Raw genomic sequence first — 19,787 nt, forward strand, 5'->3', positions numbered from 1 at the left:
AGTCCATTTTGGGCCTCAGTGGAAAGGCCTGGTTGGAGACCATCCAAGTAGAAAACTCGTTCTCTGGGAGGCACCTTGCCAAGTCACGAGGGAGGCCTGAGCAGAAAGACCCCTGGGGGAGAGAAGGGAGGGAAGCTGAAGCCTCACTTGCTGGAGCTTGCCCGGCCTCAGCTCACAGCCCCCTTTTTCCACAGCGTTCCCTTGCTCACATTTGTCTGCAGATGGCTTAGGCTGTTTTCTGCCCTCCCCCTTGTTAGCCCACAGCTGTAAAAGGCTGGATGGAAACAAGAATTCAAGAGACTAAAGTTATGTGCAGTCCCAAGTGTGAAGTTTTGCCCACAGTCGGTGCCCATGGTTCACACTATGCTCCCAGCACAGGTTTCCAGCACACACCCTTGGCATGTACCTGTGGCCTACGCACTCATGCTCACAGCCTGTGCACACGTGGACCACTCATCTATGGAGCAACTGCCATTTTTTCTTCCTCTTCACATCTTCTGTCAACTTAGAACGATTAAGCATCTTGCACTGGGCTCAATGCTTTGGGAAGGACATTGATTCATTCATTCATTCATTCAGCAAGTATTTATGAAGCACCCACTCTGTGCCAGGTACAATTCCGGGCATTGGAGATGCAAGGGTAGAGCAGACAGATGAAGCTCTCCTCTCGCGGAGCCAATGTTCTGGGGGATGAGAGGCCATCAGCAAGCACATTTCCATCTATGAAGGGAGTAAAGCAGGGTGCCGAGAGGGAAAGTGATGAGGGTGGCCCACATTAGGTCAGGGGTCAGGGAAGGACTCTAGAGCGGGGGGGCATTTGAGCTGAGTCCTGATTGCTTAGAAGGAGCGAGCCAGAGCAGATCTGGCCCTGGCAGAGGGACCAGCTGATGCAGAAGCCCCCAGGTGGGGAGCAGCAGGAAGGGCCGGGGTAGGGGTGTTGGGAGAAGAGGTGGGAAGGGTGAGCAGGGTCTGGATCTCGAAGGCCCTTACAGGGCTTTTTTTTTTTTTTTTTACCAAGTAGTGCATGGAGTGTTTGAAGCAGGAGCTGCCTTGTTGTCTGTGCCTCTGAGAAGTTTCCATGTGGCTGAGAAGCTGGGTGGCAGCACAGTTGTGATCAGGTGCTCAGGTGCTCCCCTGTCTGGGTGGCAAGTGTGCCCACATGGGATCCCATAGAGGAGGCCGGGCCTGAGGAAGCCAGGGAAGCAGGAGGGGGCGTGGGGAGGCCAGCAGAAATGTGGGCCTCCGCGGGGAGGGAATAGGCGATGCAGCATGGAGGATGAGAAGCCCACAGCAGCCGCACTAGGGCCCCGGGAGATTGTGGATGCCGTCGAGAGCATTATTCGGTGGAGGGGTGGGGACAAAAGCCAGATGAGACAGTTCGGAGGTGATAGGCAGGTGAGGACGTGAGACAGAGGGAGAACAGTGATTTGAGAACTGTGTCATAGATGGGACAGGAGTTCACATCCCAGTCAGCACCTGGAAGGTTGGGCTGGTTCTGCCCAGGGCCTGGCACGTAGTGTGCACTCACCAGATGGTCGCTGCCCTGAAAGAACTCAGCACTGTGCCTCCTTTCCTGCCTCTGGTGTTTGCTGTCAATGTGCAGAGTGCTGGACAAAACTGGGCCAAGGGAGCTGTCCCACTGCCTGCTGCCCTCAAGCAGAGCTGACCTGGCACATGCCTCTGGCATGCTTCACTGTTGGCCTGGCCTCCCCAGTGGGCCCAAGCAGGGGATGCCACCTGTTCCTTGGGCTGTTACGTATTTGCTGGGGCATTGAGGGGATGACAGGTTTTTTGTTTTTTGTTTTTGAGACAGAGTTTTACTCTGAGTGCCCAGGCTCCAGTACAATGGCATGATCTTGGCTCACTGCAACCTCCACCCCCAGGTTCAAGCAATTCTCCTGCCTCAGCCTCCCAAACAGCTGGGATTACAGGCGACCGCCACCACACCTGGCTAATTTTTGTATTTTTAGTAGAGACAGGGTTTCACCATGTTGGCCAGGCTGGTCTCAAACTCCAGACCTCAGGTCCACCTGCCTCGGCCTCCCAAAGTGCTGGGATTATAGGCATGAACCACTGTGCCCGGCTGGATGAAAGGTTTTGAGTACCAGGGGCTAGGAAGGAGCAAGAGAAAGAGGAAGAGATTTTTTGGTTCTTCCCATGAACTAAGCAAGGGAGGCAGGGCTAGCCCTTGCACCATGAAAGTGGGAGAGAAGTGATACAAAGGTTCATCTGATGTCACAGGTGTCACAGGTCTGCTTCTTGTAAAGGGCCTCCTGCACGGGGGGCCTCCTGCATGGTGGGTTCTGCATGGGGCTTTGCTGAGTAACCCCCATCCGGGCCCTATCCCCTTCCCTCATGGCCCTGTGACCTCCTGGCACCATGACCCTCTCCCTGCTCCTGGCTCTAGGAAGCTCCAAACCTCTCTCACCTGCCTGCCCACCTGCCTGCTAGGTTTCCAAAGCTGAACAGAGGGGCAGCTGTCTGGGCAGGGCAAGGGAGCCAGCAGCCTGCCTGGGTTCCTGTCCGAGTGTCCAACTTTGCTTCTTCCTTTTAGGGCAGCGTCAGGAAGGATCTTAGGAACGCCGTGTTGCTCTGGGGATGAGGAGGCTGGAACAGCAACTTAAAAATAGAAATAGTACCTGGAAGGGAGGGAAGGAGAAGGTTCAGAGGCTTGTCATTTAGGCACCCCAACTTCTATACCTTACCAAGGTGCCAGGCCCAGAAGGGAGGGGTAGCTAGGGCAGCTCCCTCACCCACACCTGCCTTCTCACCCCTCTCCTATTTCATGAGCATTTACCATGCATCAGATACATTCCTCACAGCACCTTTATCAGCAGGGATGCCCTTTTCATGCTACAAACAGGATCAGAGAGGTTGTCACTTATACAAGGTTGCACAGCATCTAGAGACACAGAAAGGACTAGAGCCCAGGACTTCTAACCCCAGCTCCTTCTGCTTCCCTCCCATCATCAGCCCCAGACAACCTGAGAGTGGAGAGGACAGAAAGTCAGGATATCAACACCTTGTACTCCGAAAACTCAGTGGTGGTTCTCACCCTCTCAGTGGGGTAGGTGGCCTCACACCCCACCACGGGCTAAACAGGGTGCATGGGGGATGTAGCCCCACTGGCCATTCTACACATTCTTGCCAACAGCTGCCAGGCACCAGCCTCACCATTGTTTTTTGCACAGCTGGTCTGTGCCAAGTGCCATTCTAGATGTGACCCCCAACTTCGGGGAGCTTGCATTCTGGGAAGGGAGATGGTCAGCCGGAAAGCCCCACCACAGGAGCTAGGCTGGAGTCCCCAAGGTACACCAAGAAGCTCAAATGACCTGGACCTGGGAGGGGTGGCCAGAGGCTTCTGCTGGAGGAACCTTAAGTAAGTTAGTGAACTTGTCTCAACCTCAGTTTCCTCACCTGGAAAATGGGTTAGTTGCTGCCTCATAGGGCTTTGCTGAGGATTGGATGAGTGCAAGTGCTTAGCATGGCACCTGGCACAGAGAAACATGCCTCAGTAAACTTCAGCTCCCCATATCATTGGTTGACCCTCCCAACCAGAGTACAAGCCCCGGGAGGGCACAGATCATGCCTGCTTGTTCACCGCCGTATTTTCAGTGCCTAGGCCAGAAGCCAGCACAAGGTAAATGCTCAGAAAATATTAACTTAATAAGTTCATGAGAAAAGGCCCAGAAAAATTAGGAAACGGCAGGACAATTCCAGTTAGGAATAGACTCTCCTAGGCCAGGTGAAGTGGCTCACACCTGTAATCCCAGCACTTTGGGAGGCCGAGGCAAGCGGATCACCTGAGATAAGGAGTTCGAGACCAACTTGGCCAACATGGTGAAACCCCATCTCTACCAAAAAATACAAAAATTAGCCGGGCATGGTGGCACACACCTGTAATTCCAGCTACTCAGGAGGCTGAGGCACGAGAATCACTTGAACCCGGAAGGCAGAGGTTGCACAGTGGGCTGAGATTGCACAACTGCGCTCTAGCCTGGGTTGCAGAGTGAGACTCCATCTCAAAAAAAAAAAAAAAAAAAAAAAAAAATATATATATATATATATATATATAGGAATAGACTCCTTTCTGCACCTGTATTTGCTCTAGCCGTAAAAAACTTTATAGTCAAGTGCAGTGGCACACCTGCAGTCCCAGCTACTCCGGAGGCTGAGGAGGGAGGATTGCTTGAGCCTAGGAGTTTGAGGCCAGCCTGGGCAATATAGCAAGACCCTGTTAGATATTATCTATTTAGATGATAATAATAATGACCTGTAATCCCAGTACTTTGGGAGGCCTAGGCAGATGGATCATCTGAGGTCAGGAATTCAAGACCAGCCTGGGCAACATAGTGAAACTCTGTCTCTACTAAAAATACAAAAATTAGCTGGGCGCAGTGATGCATGCCTATAATCCCAGCTTCTCAGGAGGCTGGGGCAGGAGAATTGCTTGAGGCGGAGGTTGCAGTGAGCCGAGATTGCGCCATTGCACTCCAGCCTGGGCGACAGAGCAAGACTCCATCTCAAAGTAATAATAATAATGATACATACTATTTTAGTCGAGAGTCATTTTTTCCTTTATCCATCTGTTGTTCACCAACTGTATATCTCTTGCCTGGCCCAGAATTGAGAGATAATGAGGGGCCCAGACAAACTCCCTGTCCTGCCTGAAGGGATGTTCAGTATTGAACAATTGTTGCTTTATGGCTTTATGACAAAGCCCCAGTGCTCACGATAATCTTTGTACAGTGGTGGGGCTGTAGGGAGCCCTAACATAGCCTGGGGAAGGCTGCCTAGAAAGTGGAGACCTGAAGGCTGAGGCCATGTTAAGGATTTAGGTAGAATTTATGCACTATGGTATTTTTTCTTTCGTTAATTTTTTATAATTTACACATACACATGGTAAAATGTGTAACAAGGCACAGTGTTACATAGCAAACATAAGCCTCACTCCACCTTCTCTCTCCACCTACCTGTCCACCTTCTAGATGCAGCCATTGTTACCAGGCCTTGCGTTTTCCTGCAGCCAGAGTCCATTTGTATCCCGCATCTATATTTTTTTCCCGGCATTTGTTTCCGAATGGGATCTTGCTACTTCGGAGGTTCTCCACCTGGGATGATTTGGCACCCCCCCACCTTCCCACCCCAGGAGACACTTAGCAATGTCTGGAGATACTTGATGGTTACAGATGAACAGGGGGTGCCAGGCATGGTGACTCGTGCCTATAATCCTAGCACTTTGGGAGGCCAAGGCAGGGGGATTGCTTGAACTCAGGAGTTCAAGACTAGGCTGGGCAACATGGCAAGACCTCATCTCTACAAAAAATTTTTTAAAGTAGCTGGGTGTGATGGTGTGCACTTGTGGTGACTAAGGAGGCTGAGGTGGGAGGATCAATTGAGCCTAGGAGGTTGAGGCTGTAGTAAACTATGATCATGCCACTGCACTCCAGCCTGGGCAACACAGTGAGACCCTGTCTCAAAAACAAACAAACAATTATTGCCAATTAGTGGGTAGAGGCCAAGAATGCTGTCAAACATTCTATAATTCACAGGACAATCCCCACTTATCTGGTGGAAAATGGCAACAGTGCTGAGGTTGGGAAGCCCTGTCCTGCATAAGCACAGGGTCTGCACCTTGTGTGTGTGTATATGTGTGTGTGTGTGTGTGTGTGTGTTCTCATGTATTTTCTGGATCATTCACATTTATAGATCCACCTCATTATTCTTTGTGGCCACATAAAAATCCATTACCTGGATGCTCCACCATTTTCATTTAGGTATTTGCACTCTTTCTGATATTATAACATTTATGCTACAAGGGTTATTCTTTTCCATGCACATGCCTTTGATGTGTGAGGTCAAGGGAGAAACTGATGGAGGTGGGATGGATGAACCCAATGGTTCATTAGCATTTTAAACAACCTATTAAAGATACCTTCAGTCTCTCTGGGGCACATTATGTCTGGAGAGTGGGTCTGGGCCCTGGCTGCTAACCAGGGCTGAGATCCTCAAAAGTCTGGTGGAGAAACATCCTCTGCATTCCTCGTGTACAGACAAGGGTGTTCTGACCACCTGTCTCTCCACAGGATGAGGGTGTCCCCCACCTGAAGACGACAAGCCGGGTCCTGAGTGATGCCCCTGAGCTGAGTGTCCAAGGCCGGCCCGAGGAACCCCCATGGCCCCACCTTTCCCCATGGAGAAAGGACTCACTTTGCCCCAGGACTGCCGGGACTTTCTGCACAGCCTGAAGATGAGAAGCAAATACGCTCTTTTCTTGGTTTTTGTGGTGATAGTTTTTGTCTTCATCGAAAAGGAAAATAAAATCATATCAAGGTGAGGGTTGCAAGCCCAAGTCTTCATCTTCCTTTCAAGGTGGGGTGGGTGGGGACAGGGAGGTAACTGCAGGGCTCTCTGTGGACCTGCAAATGCATTCCTTCAACAAGCCATCCCCAGGCCCCTCCTGTGTCCCAGGCAGTGGCTTCTGCACACGTCCTCATGACTGCACAGGGGCGAGACTTGGGCTCTGGACTCAAACAGCCTGGGTTGGAGTCCCCCGTGTTGGCCCTCTACAACTGTGAAAGGTTAGGCAAGATACTTCACATTTCTGAGTCTTCAGTTCCTCTTCTGTAAAATGTGGCTAATGATGGGACCAGCATTGTTGTAAAGAGTGAATGAGAAAATGTAAAAGCATTTAGCCCAGTGCCTGGCACATAGTTGGTGTCCAGTATTTGCTGGCTGCGACTATTACTATTAATTTACTTCCTGGCCTTGCATTAGCAGCACATCCCCTATAGAAGTCTTGATGTCATTGAACCCGTGGAAAGGCAAGGTCCTAGTATGGATACTCTGATGGGCAGGGCTGCCATGTGCAGCTGCCAGGCTGTGTACTGCTCAACTCCAGGAGCATGTCCCTCAAATAGGCTACCCTGGGAACGCCCCTTTACCTCTTTGAATTGGCAGCATACAGCTATGTGCAGTGGGCCTGTTAGATGTAGAAAGATTTCTTAGCCTGTTCTCCTCCCAGGCACAAGCCCTGCAAGAAAGCGTTAGCTAAGATGGGTGGGTCAGGGATTGGGCAATACAGTGGACACTGTCAATGCCCCACTTGGGTCACTGAGCAAGGACCATTCTAACTTGTGCCTATTGGGTTCTACTGCAAGCCCCTACAGCTCTGCACCTGAGAGCTTTCTCGCCACCAGCACACTGGCAAGCCGGAAGTACTCGGGAGTAAATGTCCCCCCAGATTCCCATCAGACTGAGCCTCTGATGCCCACACCTGCTTCTAGCAGCATATCTGTCATGGACCTCTTTCCTCCCCTGCCTCACTTCCCTATCCAGTTCTTCCTGTGATCATGTCCCAAATAAACTAAGCACAAATCCTTGCCTGAAAGTCTGCTTTTGGGGAAACCCAACTGAGACAGATCTTGTTCATCTGCTTGGGGGACTGCTTCGGGTTGCCCAGGAGACGGGGTCCCCAGTCAGCCACTGACCCTGATGTTCTTTGTCCTCACAGGGTCTCAGACAAGCTGAAGCAGATCCCCCAGGCTCTGGCAGATGCCAACAGCACCGACCCCGCCCTGGTCTTAGCTGAGAACGCATCTCTCTTGTCCCTGAGCGAGCTTGATTCAGCCTTCTCCCAGCTGCAGAGCCGTCTCCGCAACCTCAGCTTGCAGCTGGGTGTGGAGCCAGCCGTGGAGGCCGCAGGGGAGAAAGAGGAGGAGGAGGGAAAGGAGGAGCCACCCAGACCGGCCGTGGCTGGGCCCCGGCGCCACGTGCTGCTCATGGCCACCACGCGCACCGGCTCCTCGTTCGTGGGCGAATTCTTCAACCAGCAGGGCAACATCTTCTACCTCTTCGAGCCACTGTGGCACATCGAGCGCACAGTGTCCTTCGAGCCGGGGGGCGCCAACGCCGCGGGCTCGGCCCTGGTGTACCGCGACGTGCTCAAGCAGCTCTTCCTGTGCGACCTGTACGTGCTGGAGCACTTCATCACGCCGCTGCCGGAGGACCACCTGACCGAGTTCATGTTCCGCCGGGGCTCCAGCCGCTCCCTGTGCGAGGACCCCGTCTGCACGCCCTTCGTCAAGAAGGTCTTCGAGAAGTACCACTGCAAGAACCGCCGCTGCGGCCCCCTCAACGTGACGCTGGCCGCCGAGGCCTGCCGCCGCAAGGAGCACATGGCCCTCAAGGCGGTGCGCATCCGGCAGCTGGAGTTCCTGCAGCCGCTGGCCGAGGACCCCCGCCTGGACCTGCGCGTCATCCAGCTGGTGCGCGACCCCCGGGCCGTGCTGGCCTCGCGCATGGTGGCCTTCGCCGGCAAGTATAAGACCTGGAAGAAGTGGCTGGACGACGAGGGCCAGGACGGCCTGAGGGAAGAGGAGGTGCAGCGGCTGCGGGGCAACTGCGAGAGCATCCGTCTGTCCGCAGAGCTGGGGCTGCGGCAGCCCGCCTGGCTGCGGGGCCGCTACATGCTGGTGCGCTATGAGGACGTGGCGCGCGGGCCGCTGCAGAAGGCGCGCGAAATGTACCGCTTTGCCGGCATCCCCCTGACTCCGCAGGTGGAGGACTGGATCCAGAAGAACACGCAGGCGGCCCACGACGGCAGCGGCATCTACTCCACGCAGAAGAACTCCTCGGAGCAGTTCGAAAAGTGGCGCTTCAGCATGCCCTTCAAGCTGGCCCAGGTGGTGCAGGCCGCCTGCGGCCCTGCCATGCGTCTCTTCGGCTACAAACTGGCGCGGGACGCCGCCGCCCTCACCAACCGCTCAGTCAGCCTGCTGGAGGAGCGGGGCACCTTCTGGGTCACGTAGGGGCGCCGGGGCCCCGTGTGCCCCTCCTCGTGAAAGGCCTGCCCCGCCTTTCTGCCGCAGCCCTCGCAGAGGGCGGGTGCGCAGCGCCGTGAGCGGGCAGCGCCTCCTGTAGCAGTAGGGCCCCCAGCCAGCGCTCCGCCAAAGCGGTGGCCCCAGGGTTAATCGCGGAGAACAGGACAGTGTCCGGTCCCCTTGAGGGCCATCACACCCAGACCCAAGGGGTTGCAGCCTCCTGAGCAGGCCCAGGCAGGCCCGGGCCTGTTGGCAAGCTTCGATCTCAGAGAAACATACATTTGTGCCTGGAGACCCTGCAGGCCAGAGTCCAAATATTTAACAACCAGAAGGGGCAAGGCTCTGACCAGTGACAGTCAGACCTCCTACTTTATTTGGTGTTAACCGTTTCTTGTCTGGATGGTGAAGTCTGGAATCTGGGTGGGTCCTTGGAGGAGGGGCCAGGACAGCCCTGGGTGTCAAAGGTGGCCTTTGAGGCTCATTTGAGGTGACAGTGGCTGTTTACCAACCAGTACAGAGCGATTCAGCATTTTCATGAATGGAATGGCTGGGTGAATCTGGGCCCCATATCGAGCTGAAAAACACACACATGCGTATAGACATGCATACATGTACGCCACACTCAGACAAGCCTCATAAAGGCACAAGTGCACACACATCTATGCAGACAAGCTTCCTCGCTGCTTATGCCTACAGGGTTTTTCTGTATCACACACCTCAGAGGAGCCTGTGATTACATTTGTAGGATTATTTCGAGGGCAGGGCAGGGGAAGGAAATGCGTTAAAGGGCCATGACATGACACGGTTCCCTGGCCAGGTTTGGGACTGAACGGCGGATTCAGAACTGCAGCGTTCAAAGCCCCTGCCCGCCTTAGGTTCTCATGGCTACCTCCTCTGACCTATCCACATCCTTGCGGCTGGCAGGCAGGATGTTTTGAAATGGTGCAGCCAAAGGCCCCGTCCAGCTTGGCTCGCTCCCGAACATGTCCATATTTGAAGGCTGCCTCAGGCCTGGCAGGGAGAGGCAGCTGTGGTCCCTGCAGGCAAAAGGCAGCTCATGGGGCCTTCCATTTCCAGCCAGGCCTCATCTGGGTCAGGGCCAAGAGGAAAGTACAGAGTACCCGTGGGGGAGAAGTCCCGCCAGGATGCACCCCTTCCCTGAGAAGCCCGCCTTCTCCCTCGTGGACAGGGTCGGCCAGCTGGTTGCCGTGGTTACAACCAGTGCCTGGAATTCCTCCTTAGGGCTCTGGGAAGAGTATTGCTCAATGCAGGATGTGCTGGGTGTTTTATTTGGGGTTTTTAAGTTATTTATGGCTTGGTGTCTTTCTTGTTTTGTGGCTGTGTTTTTGCTTTTGTTTCTGCAGGAGCGCCTCTCCCAAGCAGTAGGGGCCTGAGGGCTTGAAGGAGGCTGGGGAACACCAGCAGGGAGCACTCGGCTCCTGGCAGAGGGAGAGGACAGGAGGAGGAGCCTTCCCCAGGAGGAGCGAGGAGAGGTGGCCGCGTGGCAGGCCACAGTGCCCTATGGGCTTTTCTGTTTGAACCCCATGTGGGATGAATCTCAAAGCCACCAGCGTTCTGGCCTAGTGTCCAGAGCAGCAGAGATTTGCAGCCCTCGCCCCTCCCTGAGAAGAAGCTGGATTTGAAAATCCCTCACAGGCCCTAACATGTTTCCTGGGTGGGCAGAGGCCTCATGATCAAGCAGCAAGTATACCCAGAGTAGAAGCCCTTCCCCACTCCCACCTCAAACCCAGGAGCAGAACTCAGTGTCCAGAGCTTGCAAGGGTTTGCCGAGGGCTGCCCAGCCCTGTTTCTGGTTTCCTGGACAATTTCTCTGTCAGATACGGCCCATTGTAAACCCAGAGGGCTGCATTTTGGGTTGAGTAATACGGACACTGGGGAATACAGAATGAGTCCAGCATTGCCGTGGGGGAGGGAAGAGTGTGTCCTGGCAGGAAGCCACCATTGGAGAAGGGGAGGCCAGTAACCGTCTCATGGGATTTGCAATCATCAGCCTATTTGAGCTGCTGGGTCTCTGTTACTGTGGACTCCAGTCATTCAAGGAGTTCTCCACTCTTGGGTTTTTTTTTTCTTTTCTTTTGCTATTTTGCCTGAACACCCCAACACTCTTGGTTTTAGAGGCCAAGAGTAAGTTGTGCAGAGACATGGTTCTAATTTGGAGTTCAAAGGAACACCAGCTCTGAAAAGGTGACCATGGGGCCAGGATGTTTCTGGCAGGCTCAGAAGTGCTGGCTGCTCTTCCCCAGCCTCCTCACTGCTCCCTCCTCTGTTCCCCATGTAGAGGTGGGGGGTGCTGGGACTGGGGAGAGAGCAGCCACCTCCATCCAAGGCTCTTCCTAGGGGCCTTGCTATTGTGGACAGCAGACTTTATCCCTCCTTCTTACTCTGGGCCAAGACCTCCCACTCCGCTCTCTGAGGATGGTACCAAGAATGGGCCTTTGGGACTTCTCAGGACATTGACAATGTGCACACTGCAAGTTGACTTAATTTATTTATTTTGTGAAAAGAAGAGACAGAAAATACCTTATTATCTGCAGGGACTCAACGCTGTACCCGAATCAAGAAAGAAAATAACAATAGAAACCATTCACACACTCTGTTCATGCACGGACACCAGAAGACGATTCAGAACACCAGAGGAGAATAAGCCGGAGTGCCAGCACCACGATGGCCCTGGCACGTTGTTTAAGATCTGAGATCCCTTGGTTTCTCTCATGTTTATCTGAGATGCCACATCAGGGCCCTTGCTGCTATATTACCTCTGCCCGGGTGTTTGAGACCGGTCACAAGTGTGTGGGTGTTTCCTGGAAATGTATTCCCCTGGGACTCAGCGATGCTCTGGGAACCGTTGGGGTTTGGGGAAGGACAATGTGGTGTGACTATTGGCTTGACACGTTGTGGATGTGGTTGGAGTCATCCACGTGGACACGATTTTCAGCTTGGAGCTGGGATGGAGAAGATGGAAGCGCTGGGGGCCGGGCCTCCTTTTCTAGCAAGGCTGGCCCTGGTTTCTCCTCTGTTCCAGCTTGTCTGCCAGAAGCCTTCCCCTGCAAACTGCCCACCTGCCCGGAGACAGAGGGAGCAGCTGAGGCCTCTCTCCACTGGCCGCCAGCCTCCCCAGCACAAGAGGACTATTCAGCTATGAGTGTTTACTCATGTTCTTTCTTATTGATGAGTTCTGCGGCCCAGCCTATAGAAATGGCTCAGAACATTCCAGGCCTTGGTGAGACAGAGCAGCATCCAGCGCTCACAGGCTGTCCCTGCTCTGCCTGTTCCCATCTTCCCCTTGGGGCCTGTTCATAAATTGAGGAATGGATAAGGGCCCTGGAGGGTCCTTGGGAGTAATTAGTGGAGGGCAGGATTCCCAGGTCCCCGTAGAGAGGGAAGGAGAAGCCCACGTGTGCACAGAAGCCCGTCTCTGTCACACACACACCGCAGGTGGTCACCGATTTATTTTCCAAAAGCTTAGAAATATAAAGCAAATTTAGGCTTTTGTCCCTCTGCGATACATGCACTTGAAAATAAACAGAAAAGAGATGTTTAATAACAAGTTTACTTCCTGTCTGCTAGCACCCTCAGCCTGGGAGGTACTGCCAGAGGCTGGCGTAGGGGAGCAGCTGCTGACCAAACCCCACAGAACGGAGGCACCGGCATCACACAACATCTTTCCCTCCCATCTTGGTCATCTATCTGTCTGGCAATGGAAGGAGCTCCAGCAGGAGGTCCTTCCCAGAAGGTTGATTCTTGGCCTGGGTGGTAGAGGAGATATCCTGACCCTAAAGTCTTCCAGCCCCAGGTCATCCTCTGCTATGCTGGGGTCTATTGACCGTATAGGCCAGGTGCGGTGGCTCAGGCTTGTAATCCCAACATTTGGGGAGGCCAAGGTGGGAGGATTGCTTGAGCCCAGGAGTTGGAGACCAGCCTGGGCAACATGGTGAGACCAGTTGACTGTAGGACTTGTCCCTTGCTAGAACAGGAGCAGAAGACTGAATAGCTGTGTCCTCAAGGCGGTCCCCTCCCACCCCCATTCCCAAAGTCAGAAAGCGAAGCCAGATCTCAAAGGCTGATACCTGAGGCAAGGAGAGCTAAGGGGAGAGAAAGCGGGGTGGGGTAGGAGTAGACACCTTCACAAGCCAAGTGTGTCTTACAGATCTGTACAAGCTGATAGAAGGACCGCCTGCTGAAATCCAGGGCTCCTGAGTTGATGGGTTTGCTTGTGAAGCTTCTAGGACAAGGCGCAGCCAGATGGAAGGGAGAGGATCCAGGACTTCCTAAATGCAGCCGCATCACCTCTCAACTCGCTGCAGTTTCAGAGACAGTGGAAGCTGCTCTTTACCTCAAAAGCACAAAGCAGAATTGGCAACTTCACATGTCTCAAGAGCTTCAAGATCCTTTGGTCTCGTGTCCTTTGGCACCCCACAACTGTATGGGGGACAAATTTGTTACATGTTTCCAAGGCTACAGACATGGTGCCATCCTCACGGGCCTAGCTCATGTGAGGTACTTTGTGGATCAGGTACTTTGCTGGATCAGGTACTTTGTGGATCAGGTACTTTGCTGGGGGGATACAATGACCCAGGTGGTCTGCGTCCTCTGCCATTGGTTTGAACAGGGCACCCCCTGAAGTCTCCATCTCGGCTGTATAGTCTAGTCCAAATTTGCCTGGCTCCCCCGCTCCCTCCCAGGTCCTGCACACTGTCTTTTTGCCAACACCTCAGCCCTGTGTGCTATTTCATGTCTGCATGGTACGAGACACCGCTTCACGGCATATACTGCCACGGTATGTACATATGCATCCACGTGTATGTGTAGCATGTAGCTCATTCTGCTCAGCCTCTGGTGCCGTTCCACATTGCTCCCAGCCCCACTGCTGTCACTGTCGTCCCAGATGTCCTTGCCATGGCCACAGACAATCTGCCGTCTCCTGGAAACGCTGGGGCTGCCCTTCAGAGAGCTGGCAGCCACTGGCAGTCAGGGCCTGCTTTGCAGAATAGAATGTGAACCCATCTCCTGATGGCCTACTTGACTTATTTAATTAAAGATGAAAACATGCAACGAGCAAAACCTGCAGCGTGTCTCTGCCTTTTCCTTTGCATTTGTTCTCAGCAGCAATTGGGTCACAATTTTTTTTTTTTAATTGACGGAAGGGAGGTGACTTCCAGCATGAAGCAGGACAGAGAATCCATTCCCTGCCCATTCCCAAAGGATCAAAGGCACTAGGGGAGTATGGGCAGGATGAATGTTCCTTGCGTTACCAGGCTGGCAGAGCTGGTGGGGACTGCGCTGGGGGGAGAGAGAGAAAACCCAGGTATTTGGGGGCAGAGACAGGTGCATTGGGCCAGCGGTCAGGGGGCCTGGGGATGAGTCCTAGCTTTGCCACTGTCTGGCTGTGTGACCTTGGATGAGTCACTGCCTTTACTTGGACACCAGTTTCCTTTTAGAATGAAAGTATAATCAGTTGTTCACATTGTTCCCAAAAAGCCCCATTAGGGATTCAAAAGTCAGCTGAAAGGGCAGGTGGCACGCTCTCCACGAGAGCCACAGTGTGTTTTGATCTGCTTTACATGTTCAGATAGCATTTCAGATTTATTTGGCCTTCAACTAAATCTCCAAAAACACATGAGAAGATTGCCAAGGACCCTTTCAGCTAAGAAATTGAATGGAGTCCTTTTAAATTGCAGTTACATCTGTCATAACAACTTCAGTTCTTACTATATTTCAGCCCTGCTTGTCTCCCAAGAGCTGCCTACAAAGCATGGGTGTTCCCCAGGGAGAAGGGAGAGAGCTCGTTTTGGAACACAGAAGCCAGAGCTGGTGGGGCTTTGTGGGTCTCAGGACACAGGGGTAGCAGGACCAGCAGCTGCAGGAAGAGGCAGAGGAGGGCTGAGCATGGGAACAGTGGCTCCTGGAGTGAGGGAGTGAAGACTCAGAAAGGCTCAATGTGAGGGAACAGGCCCCCTCCCCAAATCTTAACCTGTGTCTCTGCCAGTTCACCCAGTCCAGGCCTGGGAAGCTCAAGCCAGCTCCCTCCTGCCCATTAAAGTATTTGAGCTGGTACCTGTCATCCCGACCTGAACAGAAGCTGTCCATCCCAGCCAGGTGCTATTGCTGTCTCCCCTACTCTGGGGACTAGATATAGTTAGTTTAATTTCTGGGCTGTGTTTCCTACCACAAATGACCCCCTGGGGAAACAAATTGCACTAATCACAGAGCAGAGAAGCCTGGACGCCTCCCCACCTGCCCACCCCTCAGCCACGAGGCCGAAACCATCTCTCCTCCTCCCCCTTTCCCCCACCCCCAGACCCCTTCGGGATCCTCAGTCTTCCTTCCTACACCCCAATTTACTCAACCCTGGGAGGGAACCAAGTGCCCGGTGCGCTCTCTGGGACAGGGAGAGTCGGCTGGGACTCTCTGGAAAGCAGTTTGATCAGCAGGGGACGGGGGTCAAGGACCTGTGCCATTGCCCACAGAGCCCTGCCAGGCCCAGCACTGGCCCAGCCCTGGAGCCTGCAGCAGCGTCCCCAAGTGTGTTTGGAGAAACTGTGGTCACAGGGCTGCTCTTGGGAAGTTACGGTGCACACTTGCCATTACAGGCTCCACGCAGGCCACTCTCCTGACTCACCCAGCGTTAAAGATTACCTCCTAGAAGGAACCATTTTTACGGAATTCCTTTATCATGAAAAGCTTTTTTTTTTTTTTTCCCAAACAACAGTGTTTTTCAAGACTCTGGCCTTCTTTATTTTTTAAGACTCTGTCACCCAGGTGGGAGTGCAGTGACACAGTCACAGCTCACTGCAGCCTAGACCTCCCAGGCTCTAGCAATCCTCCTGCCTCAGCCTCCCAAGTAGCTGGGACCACAGGCATGTGCCACACCTGCTAGCTTTTTTGTATTTTTTGTAGAGATGGGATCTCACCACATTGCCCAGGCTGATCTTAAACTCCTGAGCTCAAGCAATCTGCCGGCCTCAGCCTCCCAAAGTGCTGGGATTATAAGCGTGAGACACTACACCCAGCCAAGACTCCGTCATTCTGCAGATAGTAGCTATCAGCAGCCTGCAGCTGGAAGTGTGTAGAACCAAAAGCCACCCTAAGCAGACATTAGAAGGTGGGTGAGTTGGCTGGGAGAAAAAATCCAGGGTTGGGTTTAAGGCCCATCCCCCTTCACGCCATCCTCCCCGAGCTGCCAGGGTAAGAGGAGCCCTCAGAGATTACAGCAGTCTCAGGGGCACTGTGGGCCAGGATTCAAGGCCCTGAGACTTGCTGTCCCCAAACCTCCCTGGTTCTTGGCTTCCTCAACTCAACCCACACTGTGGGGCCTCCGTGGCATGATCCAAAAGATGTGGAACTCCCCACAGAGAGTGGGGACTCTAGAGAACCAAGCCAGGTATAAACACCACAGGATACTATTTATCTGAGAAATAGGAGTTTGAGATCGCTCTTAAAGGAGCCATTTCTGAAACAGTAGGACAAAGGTTACCAGCAGTAAATAGGTTTCCTGGAGGTGTAATCCTCTGGTAGCTAGTAAAATCTTTGCTGAATGCTGTGGGCCGGCCGTTTATTGGAAGAAGAAGCAGGTAGTAAGTGCCCAGCAGGAGAGGCCCGCCCAAGAAAATTAGAAGGGGGAAAAAGAAGGAAGGGAGGGAAGGGGAAGGAAGGAGAGGGAAGAGAAGAGGAAAGAACGAAAAAAGGGAGGAAGAGGCCGGGCTTAGTGGCCCACACCTATAATTCTAGCACTTCGGGAGGCTGAGATGGGAGGATTGCTTGAGGTTAGGAGTTCGAGAACAGCCTAGTCAACATGGCAAGATCCCACCTCTTAAAAAGAAGAAAAAGAAAGAGGAAGGAAGGGAGGGGAAGGTTGGGAAAGGAAGGGAGAGAGGAAGGGAGGGAGGGTGACAGTGGGATGCATTTCATGCCTATGCAGAGGGGAAGACAGCCAAGTTGTTGAAAAGTACACCCTTGGGGATAACCACAGCCACAGTGCCCAAGAGTTTAGAGGGTCAGGCCAAGCCCAGGTACACTCAGTCCTATACACCTTTGACCATGGGGCTAATTTGCCCCATGGATATGTGGCTCACATCATGTTTGTTTTTGCTTTTAACAACTGGCAGGCCAGCACAGTGGCTCACACCTATAACCCCCAGCACCCTGGGAGGCCAAGGCAGGCGGATCACTTGAATCCAGGAGTTCGAGACCAGCCTGGGCAACATGGTGAAACCATGTCTCTACAGAAACAAAACAAAACATTCACCCGGTGTGGTGGCACGCACCTGTAGTCCTAGCTACTCGGGAGGCTGAGATGGGAGGATCACCTAAGCCCAGGAGGTTGAGGCTGCAGTGAGCTGTGATCACATCACTGCACTCCAGCCTGGGTGACAAAGTGAGACTCTGTCTCAAAAACAAACAGTTGGCATTCAAGGACAACACTTGAACATGAAGGGATTTTATATAAAAGGCTCCTCTTGAAAATCAGGTGTCTTGGTTTGGGTTACACCGGCAGCTGACCCTGGGACAAGGGCACAGTGGTTTCTTTAGGAGCTGCAGACGGTCCGGCAAGGGAGGAGAGGAGGCAGGCAGCCAGCAAGACTGCGCCGCTGAGCCAGCCGCCACTTTGGGGAACTGCAGCCGAATCCCTCCGGGAACCACGGTGTAAAGCCGGTGCCTTGGACTCACTCCACCCCGGGGTGAGGGGAGGCAGTCTGGAGGTTCCTACACCAGTGCCTGGCAGCCTCTGGCTGAGACTGCTCTAGGAGAGTATTAATTTCACAGCACAGCCGCTGGCCCCAGCAGAACAGCATTCCCAAACTCTGGAAAAACCCATTAGACTCAGAGGTGAAGATACAGGTGGCTGGAAGTTTCCAGAGCACAGTAAAAGGTTAGGTGTAGGGGATAGGGCACGGTCTGACAACATCTACACCCTGGGGTGCTCTCATTCCCACAGGAAAAATAGGCTCTGGTGGGAGGGGGCAGCAGCCTCTTTAACAGGAGAAGGGCAGAGTCCCCACCTGCCCATCCCCCGTCGCCCCAATTACTGAGGCAGCAATGCCCATTGCCATGTATCATAGCACTTGCACTGATGTTTGACTTCCAACAGAATATCTTCTCTGTGAATTCATGTCTGTCCAACATGAGAAAGTGTCAGGCCAAGAGGGCCACGGCTCCCATGCCATTCACTGTGACAGCTCCCCAGCCACTATAGGCATTTGGGTTTACAGCCCTGGCTTAAAGTCCTGGAATGCTAAGTTCTGGGCTGGCTTTCCTGACAACACTCACTCTAGACTACTCTTTTTTTTTTTTTTTTTTTTTTTTTTGAGACAGAGTCTTGCTCGGTTGCCAGGCTGGAGAGCAGTGGTGCGATCTCGGCTCACGGCAAGCTCCGCCTCCTGGATTCATGCCATTCTCCTGTCTCAGCCTCCCCAGTAGCTGCATCTCTACCAAAAAAAAAAATATATATATATATATACACACACACACACACACACTCTAGGCTTCTTAATGCTTAGACCTCAGGAATGAGGTGGTTGCTCTCCCTGGTCCGCACACCATGGAACTGAACACCCCCTGGCCATCTCTCACGGCACCTACCTAGACTTCTCCCGCCCATCTGAGCAGGTGGCCAGAATAAACACGGAGGAAGAGGACAGCTGGTTTTCCCACCTGGAGGTGAACAGGGTCAGGCCTGCATCCAGTCCATGCCAGAGCTGCCCCCCTGGAATGTTTTCAACTCATTTCTGCCTCGGTGCACGCGGTGGGGCATGCTCCTCTGTAGGGCACGCAGACCGCTTGGGCACGCTGTCTCTGTGATCAGCATGGCAATGCCCAGTGCCTGGGCTCAAATGCTGCTCCATTCTCTCCCACACAGGAAAGCTCAACAGAGTGACAGAGGACACTGTGTGTGCAAAGAGGATAAAGGGGACATGGGAAGTTTGGAGACCAAGAAGCAGTTTGCTCTGGCCGAGACGGTGATGAGACAAGAGGCTGGAGAGGAAATCTGGGGCCCGAATGTACTAAGTAAAAGAGGTTTGACTTGCTCCTAAGAGCTATAGAGAGCCATTGAAAGGCAGAGTGAAGCAGAGTGGTTTGGTCTGATCAAGTGTATTCTATTTTACAGAGAGAAGAATGAGGCACAGAGAGCTGAAATGGCCAGCCGTGTTGGAACATGAACCCATGCCACTCATCCTCAGATTCCAGGCCTGGATCCTCCTGTCCCATCCTTTGCCTCACACCTCACACCCGATGTATTAAGACCCCATGGGCTGTGTGCTATGGTTTGAATGTCCCCCAAGATTCATGTATCGAAACTTCATCACCAATGTGATAGTATCAAGAGGTGAGACGTTTAGAAAGGTTCATGAGGAGAGAGCCTTCAAGAATGGAATTAGCAGCTGGGTGCCGTGGCTTACGCCTCTAGTCTCAGCACTTTGGGAGGCCAAGGTGGGCAGATCATGAGGTCAGGAGTTTGAGACCAGCCTGGCCAACATGGTGAAATCGAATCTTTACTAAAAATACAAAAATTAGCCAGGCGTGGTGGCGGGCCCCTGTATCCCAGCTGCTCAGGAGGCTGAGGCAGGAGAATCGCTTGAGCCTGAGAGGCAGAGGTTGCAGTGAGCCGAGATCGCACCATTGCACTTCAGCCTGGGAGACGGAGTGACTCTGTCTCAAAAAAAAAAAAAGAATGGAATTAGCAACCTTAGGAAAGGGCTGGAGGAAACGAGCAATCGCTCCTTTTTGCCGTCTGCCATGTGACAGCACAGCACTTGTCCCTTCCAGAAGAAGCCAGAATAAGACAGGAAGCAGAGAACATCCCTCACCAGACACCAAACCTGCAACACCTTGATCTTGGACATCCAGCCTCCAGAACTTGAGAGATAAATTTCTATTGTTTAGAACTTGCCCACTCTGTGGTATTTTATTATATTAGGTTGGTGCAAAAGTCATGGGTTTTTTGCC

At 53.1% G+C, this 19,787-nt stretch overlaps 2 protein-coding genes and 1 pseudogene across 7 annotated transcripts in view; all 3 read left to right on the forward strand.

Moving 5' to 3' along the window:
• The window catches only part of CHST3 (carbohydrate sulfotransferase 3), a 47,396-nt gene extending 38,482 nt beyond the window's left edge, over positions 1 to 8,914 (forward strand). For all 5 annotated transcript variants that reach the window (XM_031652261.1, XM_017962959.3, XM_017962958.3 and 2 more), the window contains 2 exons: positions 6,087 to 6,333; positions 7,514 to 8,914. In XM_031652261.1, coding sequence (XP_031508121.1) covers positions 6,176 to 6,333; positions 7,514 to 8,810 — 1,455 coding nt within the window. In that variant the 5' untranslated portion in view covers positions 6,087 to 6,175 and the 3' untranslated portion in view covers positions 8,811 to 8,914. The remainder of the gene's footprint in view (positions 1 to 6,086; positions 6,334 to 7,513) is intronic.
• LOC101008994 lies at positions 8,914 to 13,910 on the forward strand. The gene has a single exon (XM_009214724.2). The coding sequence runs from the start codon at positions 11,045 to 11,047 to the stop codon at positions 11,534 to 11,536; it is 492 nt and encodes a 163-aa protein (XP_009212988.1). The 5' UTR covers positions 8,914 to 11,044; the 3' UTR covers positions 11,537 to 13,910.
• On the forward strand, positions 11,342 to 13,910 carry LOC103887543 (annotated as a pseudogene). Its single transcript, XR_651686.3, has one exon. The product of XR_651686.3 is annotated as an uncharacterized LOC103887543 (transcript).
• Positions 13,911 to 19,787: the final 5,877 nt, after the last annotated feature.

This window comes from Papio anubis, chromosome 11 (assembly GCF_008728515.1).
Source record: "Papio anubis isolate 15944 chromosome 11, Panubis1.0, whole genome shotgun sequence".
NCBI classification, from domain to species: domain Eukaryota; kingdom Metazoa; phylum Chordata; class Mammalia; order Primates; family Cercopithecidae; genus Papio; species Papio anubis.

What these genes read in the sequence shown, in the direction of transcription:
- LOC101008994 (XM_009214724.2), top strand. Translation starts at nt 11,045, where the DNA reads ATGTTTCTGGCAGGCTCAGAAGTGCTGGCTGCTCTTCCCCAGCCTCCT.